This window comes from Siphateles boraxobius, unplaced genomic scaffold (assembly GCF_051911475.1).
Source record: "Siphateles boraxobius isolate OS27281-9 unplaced genomic scaffold, OSU_SipBor_1 1, whole genome shotgun sequence".
NCBI lineage: Eukaryota > Metazoa > Chordata > Actinopteri > Cypriniformes > Leuciscidae > Siphateles > Siphateles boraxobius.
The window spans coordinates 4,651,157-4,658,438 of NW_027508699.1; the positions used below are offsets into that span (position 1 = coordinate 4,651,157).

The 7,282-nt window shown below is 38.3% G+C and overlaps 1 protein-coding gene across 1 annotated transcript; it reads right to left on the reverse strand.

Annotated features, from left to right (window-relative positions):
• Positions 1-1,595: 1,595 nt before the first annotated feature.
• On the reverse strand, positions 1,596-5,497 carry LOC143746269 (uncharacterized). The gene is made up of 8 exons (XM_077238135.1): positions 5,166-5,497; positions 4,867-5,073; positions 3,803-4,195; positions 3,500-3,594; positions 3,286-3,336; positions 2,672-3,056; positions 2,407-2,586; positions 1,596-1,723 (listed from the first exon to the last, which is right to left on the reverse strand). The coding sequence occupies exons 1-8, from the start codon at positions 5,398-5,400 to the stop codon at positions 1,596-1,598; spliced, it is 1,674 nt and encodes a 557-aa protein (XP_077094250.1). The 5' UTR covers positions 5,401-5,497.
• Positions 5,498-7,282: the final 1,785 nt, after the last annotated feature.

The window sequence follows — 7,282 nt, forward strand, 5'->3', positions numbered from 1 at the left end:
AGCAAAATCCCTTCAATTGAAATAGAAGTGTTATACAAAGAAATAGGTCTATAGGTTTGCTCTCCTTTCAAGAGTTTTTATAACACTAGGAATGGCGTTGAATACAATATTAAATTAATTTCCTGAAGCTCCAAAAGCAATTTTTTTTGGAGAATTATGATAAGGAACAAAACTGACAATTGTCATCCATCAGCTGATTAACAATAGAGATGTTATTTAAATACCATCTCTCAAAAAATGTTGATCTATTTCTGTAAATAATATTCTGGTTGTTCCAAATAAAACCACGTTGAGGTGAAAAATGATGTTTGTAAACCCGTAACCACGATAATAAAAACCTGTTGGTGAAATTTTGATAATTTAATGGGTAGTTTTCCGAGTGAGAAGGGGCACTGTAACAAAAATCCAATATCTCCAATTTCCTCAAAATGAGGAACAAAATGAGGAAACATGTTCCATATAAAGTCTTTTTAAACAATTTACTTTCAGCACATGGTAAAATAGGGTAAAGTCAACTACTCCAAGACCTCCATCACTAACCTCTTTTCTTAGACCCTCCTTTATAATTGTGTGTGATTTATTTTTCCACATGAAATTATATAATAATTTATCTAATACATAATGACTTAGGACAATCATTACAGAAAAGAGATAAGAAACTCTTGATAGACCCTCTAGCCTCCATAGATAATAGTTTCGCTCAAATTAAAAGTTGTCAAAGTGAGAATATTAAACCGAAAAAGGACTGTATAAATATGAATCCTTCATGTTCTGCGTGTCTCTGTGTCGATGAATGGCATCGCGCTGTTGCCATCAAGCTGGCGTAAACTAGTGTTTTTCCTTGATGCCTCACCACAGCCAATCACCAGCACTTGATTTGTGCACATCATACATGATGCATGCTTATTGTTTCACTGACGTTGACAAGATTAACCCCTCAGGTATCGAAATTTGGTACCGAACGACAAGACAATTTTTGATTCTCGATGGTATCGAGGCAATTCGGTCAGTGCCTAAAAAGTATGGAAGTCGATACCCAGCAGGCCTAATACAGATTTGTCATACATAAGGCGCTATATAGATAAAGATGACTTGTCTTAACTTGAATTTTAAAACATAGTGAATTGAGCTGTGATGACTTGTTTCCAGTCTTCAGTCTCTCATGTTCTTGCTCAGACGTGGACAGGCTCGGATCTCTCTGGTGTGGCGCTTGAGTTCCTGTCAGGTCGGGGTTGGACTTCAGGCTTCGGGTCGAGTCTCCGGCTCAAGCCCTCCAAGGACAGAAGGTGTGTTCTTTCCTATCCGATACAAAGATTATATGAACAAGTCAACTCATTAATGATATTTTAAGAGCTGTTCTACAACAGAATTGAATTCTGTTTGCATTGATTCTGTTATTTTCCTGTTTACCGTGAAGCCGCTTTGAAACAATCTGTATTGTACAAAGCTCTATATAAATGAAGGTGACTTGACTATAACAAGAACATTACAATGAACACAAATTTGAAAATCTCACTACAAACAATCCAGATTTGAAGACAAATGATAATAATCGTTCTCTGTCTGTTACACTTCCTCACACCTGAAATCACTGATCAAGTGAATCTCCTGAACTTCTCCAACAGTAGACCATTTCTAATCCATTCATGTTGTGACATCTGCTCTAACGTGGGCCGTTTCGTTGGATCCCGGGCTAGGCACTGGCTAATCAGATCACTGCATTCTGTACAAATGTTAATAAGGAGAGAGCTGGTTAGTCATGTGACTTGGAATCTATGAAAACAGCATCTAAAACGTGATTAATATAATGTAAAATGTTCCTTATCTTTACTTTAAAAGTGAAGCATGTCGTTTCTGCGACACTAGTGGCACCAAGCGGAATTACAAGATAAAGCATATTTTCAAACAAACCCCGCAAAGGCCCCTTTCGTGCATCGTGTCTTCCCCAACTTAAACATCACAAACCCAGCTCTTACTTGTTCTTGTGAAGGCATGTTTCAGGAACAACATATTAGAAATACGTTTAGCTGTGTTGCATTTGTCTTGACGAAAATGTGTCTTTCTGAACAGGTGCGTGATGATGCTGTATGGTATCGAAGCGTGCTTTATAGCCCGTAGCATCACAACGCTCTGTTCACTTTGACGCGTTCTTGACCCGTTTAATCTTTTAAGGTATAAATGCAGCGAATTTCGGCTTTCACTTCTGTAACTAAAGCTGGATTTCTTTTGCCAAGGCTCCGCCTGCTACAGTAACCACGGCCCAAAATCTCGCTCCACGTTGAGCCATATATAAAAAATCTTACATGCTTCACCTTTAACTGTTTCTGTACAGAGCCTTTACTTTATGTGTGTGTGTGTGTGTGTGTGTGTGTGTGTTTATCAGTGTTATCAATATTATTCACTCACCTCTGGATAAGTTGGAATTCTGAAATGTAACTTTGGCTTCTATGACTTCCGTTCTACTGCGAAAAGGACGAGATGCGTTCACCATCTCATACAACATCACTCCTAGAGCCCAGACATTTGCTGGGACGGCGTGGAATCTGGGTTCTGTGAAGACTTCAGGTGGGCAGTGATCCTGTCTTCCTGTAAGCAAGACATTTGCACATTGTTGAGCTTTTTTTCTTAAAGCGTCACTACATTCAGGTTTCCACATTCCCAAAATGCTCACCAAAGTATACGTCGCTCTCGTAGCCCTCACTACTGAATAGCTGACCGCAGCCAAAGTCTATCAGCTTGAGGTCTAACGAGTTTCTCTTCAACAGGAAATTCTGCGCATGAATGTCATTGTGAAAAACGCCATGCTCGATGCAGTGTTGTACTGCCAGCACAGCCTGCGGCATGAAGACCCGTGCTACTGTTTCACACACGTCAGGATTATGACGAGTGATGAAGTCCAGCAAGCTCTCGCAGGGTTCAGGGAACTCCATGATGAGAGTGAATTTTCGAGGGTGTTCAAACCAATCGTATAGCTGTATGACGTATGGGCTCATGGGTTCTCGCCTCATCATTAGCAGCAGCGCCACTTCTGTAATGAGAGGTTCGGGATGTCCAGGCTAGAGAAAAGCAGTAGACAGAAGCTTAGCTGGGTAAAAATCTTACTAAAACATTTTTAAGCGTACTTTTCTTTGATCTTTTTAGATACGTTTAAAAGAGCCTCAAAAGAGCTCAAAGTCTTTTCTTATTTGTCAATCACATTTACACCTAATGCTTCCTATGGGTGTATTAACTACAGCAATCTGCACTTAAACAACTAAATACATATTCAGGTTATGGCCAACTTACAATATAAAGATAAAGAAAATTGTCAAACTTGCGCATCCGCTTGATGGCAACCTGAAAAAAAGAGAAATAAAAACACAAAACAGTTTCAAGTTAAAAACAGTAACAGTATTCAAGCACTTGACCTTGCACTAAGTATTAAACCATTTGTAAATTATTTTGAATATGTTTTGATGCACACAAAAGCCAAACGTTTGTACAATTCGGGAAGATTTACCTTTTTGCCATCAAATTTGCGTGTTCCCCTGTACACACTGCCAAACGCTCCGCATCCAAGTATATCTCCCACTTTATAGAGAGACTCAAAGGAATCTGAAAAACAAACAGAAAAATATGAGAAATATAAATGATATTGTTTTATTCAGAAAATATCAGTCCTGGCTGTGTTGAGAAAATAACATTAATATGGGGAAAATAATATAAATATTCTCTGAAAACAAGCCTTAAGACATTTTGAGTGGAAAACAAGACAGCAATATTGTTTAAAATAATGTGGGAGAAATAAGGACTGGCGATTTACCATTATTTGGCACGACACCGGAGAGATCTGGTGCAGGTGATGATGTATCAGGACCGGGTGATGAGGTATCAGGATCAGGTGATGATGTATCAGGACCGGGTGATGAGGTATCAGGATCAGGTGATGATGTATCAGGATCGGGTGATGATGTATCAGGATCAGGTGATGATGTATCAGGACCGGGTGATGATGTATCAGGATCAGGTGATGATGTATCAGGACCGGGTGATGATGTATCAGGATCAGGCTCTGGCTCCAGATCTGCTGGAGGGACAAAAGGCTCCACAACATCCACAGCACAACTGTGGCAACAGCAGCAGAAATAACCCTTCACAGCCTTCCATATCCTGTTGAGGAAACAACCAATTCTTTTCCTCTTCCTTGTAGGTTTTCCTGAAATGAAGTGAAACATCTCTGATGTCAAATTAATGATATCATGATAACTTACATTTTACTGTCGAATTCTTATCTGTAATGTTAGAAATCCAAAGTAATGGAAATATTTCCAAGCTACCCACCTGACTTCTGCTAAATGCCTGCATAAATGTCCCAAAATCTTATTTCACAATATTAATAGTCCTTTTATTTCACAATTTTTATTTAATTATTTATCAAAAATATAATTCTATTGGGGCTGGAATGCTGTCTGAGAATCGGCATTCTGTGCGCGTGTTTCTGGTGTGTGTCAGACAGCGCAAGTACCATTTAGTTCACGGCTTATTGAGAACGTTTTGCTAATGTTCCCATAAAGTTAAGCAATCGTTATTCTAAATGTTCCCTGAACGTTCACAGCGTCTTTTCAATGTTTCAAAAAAGAAATTTCTTGGTTAAATGAACATTATATTTCATAATTTTGCATTATGGGAACGTTACTTTTGAATGTTCTCTTAATGCTCTGAAAATGGTCAAATTAAAATATTTCTGAACAAATTTAATCAAAATTCAGCTGAGCAACAGTAGATGTGACGGGACATTAACATGCTAAAAACTTGAAGCAGTTCTGCATGAAATGGCAAAATCTCTATCTGTACACTTTACACTGCCCAGCCTTATTTCAGTCTCACCTGTTGAGCTCTTGTTCACAGGAGAAGCATCCATGGCACCCTGAGCAGTTCGGCCACTCGAAGTCTCAGTCGGCTCGACAGGAACTTGACCCGGCAGCGGACGGCACTGCCACCCTTCCAAGCTGTCGGACCTGGACAGCCTCAACAACTCTCTGCATAACCACCTCTCCACATTGTCCTCAGAGAGGGACAAAGATGATGAAGAGTCTGGAAAATTTCAGATATTAAAAATCATTTTTTTTCTTTTGTTGTAATAATATTTAGAATCAACGTAAGAATTGTTCAAAGCCTATTCTGACCTCTGCGAGAGTGTGTAGATGAAGTGGACGGACGTCCATCATCTGGGCTCTTCTGGCTGCCGATCTGCCACTCCTTCCTGTGAGCCGGACCTGTGGACACAGAAAAAGACAACTCAGAAGACAAAGACTGTGTTAAATAACCATGAAGCTCCTGGATCTGTGTCTGGGTCGGGGCTGGCAGCGGATCCTGATCACGGCCATCAGAACCGGGTCTCCAAACCTCCCGACCAGCCATCTGAGAGACAGCAGCTCTCCTGCATCTGGAGCGGCCTGATGCTGGAATATTTCACATAGCTAGTATTAATGGTTTAACAATAACCAATACTCAATGTCAGTGGTCAATTACAAAGTGTCACTATACATAACTTTAGTTACTCAGATTGAAAAGTTGATTTCATATGCAAGGAGTCAAATACATGTGAGGACTTAGCTGGGAAAATTGGGGGATCAAATTTGCATTGCACAAGTTTCTTCACATTAATTTACTCAACCATTGTACAACAATATTATACCATAACATACCATGTACAAATAAAAAACTAAAGCACTCACCTCCTCTTCCCCCCATGTGAGCCATTGACATCCACCAATCTGCAATAAAAACAATACAAAAAAACAATACAAAAAAGAGAACAAAATACAACTCTCCTCAGAAATACTAAAATTAAATTAAATAATAAACTAAAAATTAAATAAAGTGCCAAACTCCTTCTAGCATAAGAAAATAACAATTAAATAGAAGTCTCCACACAAAAAAATATAAACTCTTTAAAAAATAAATATATGGAAAGGATATATGCTCCGATCTTCTTCTAGAATAAAAGTCTTTTCTCAGCTTCAGCTTCACAAGATTTGCATAGAAAATACTTTGCAAAAGTCTCTGAATTGTTCGCCTCGTCTCTCAATCAACTCAGAAAGCGATCAGTTCGAGTGTAAACATTTGCAGTCAAAATTCATAGCACGCGTCGCTATAGCAACTAAAGTTCAAATCATTCATAACCATGTACGTAACGTTGCACCAGAATTCGCGTGCGTGAGCGCACATCGAATCTCAACACATTTATCGAAAAGTAACAAACTTAATTTTAAACAGTTATTATTATTATTATTATCCGTGGAATTATTCTTGCCCAAAATCTTCATTAGCTATTAATAATTAAGCAAATAAGCGCCGCCTTCGCAAGGCACTTACAGTCTAATGGATCCCCATAGTCATTGCTTCTGTCCAAAATGCGTGCAAAAAGGCACAAGGAAGGATACATCGGACATAATTTTATTATAAAGTCTAGAAGAATTAATTAATAAATTCCCGCATATAAACATCAAGCCAATCAGCTTTCAGTATCACCAATGCGTCATCACACCGGTTAGTAGAGTGGTGAAGAAAATAAATCAAAATTAATAAAACCCATTTATTTTACTAATCAAGGAGTAGAGGATGACGTTCATCATTTATTTTACAATGATCATTAAAACTATCTTTCTCAAATAATGTTAAACAGATTATTTAAGTTATTAACAGTTTATCTGCGCTGTCATGTGCCGATTCGGACTGAAATATTACGGAGGTAAAGCGTTAAGAATAATGTATGGTAATAAAACATACATCGAAATAAAATGAACTTTATATGAATAAAATAAAATTCTAAACTTTCCGTGATTGACTTCACTTTTCCGATGGACGCAAAAACAGCAGTAATTTGCCCTGATATTTTAATTAGGCCTACATTAATTCCTACACTTCTTTTATATATAAAAAAAGAACCCCAATCAAATACATCTTAATTAAATGTCTATAATTTTAATTGAAGTGGTGTCAATTGCAATAAACTGTGAATTCATTAAATGATTGTAGGCCTACAGATGCATCAGCGGTGTCCAGGTGTGTATACGCCCTCTGCAACATAAATGAGAACATCATCAACACTGATGTTGGGCTGATATGCAAACTGTGAAGGGTCCATTTGAGTTGACACACTAGACCTGATGTAGCGAAGGACTATCTCAAACGTCTTCATGACATGGTGAGCGCAACCGGTCTGTCATGGGTTGGGTGATTTTTCTTTGGAACGATAATTTGACGATAATATTTGCGAATAAGGTCTGCTCTTAAGACA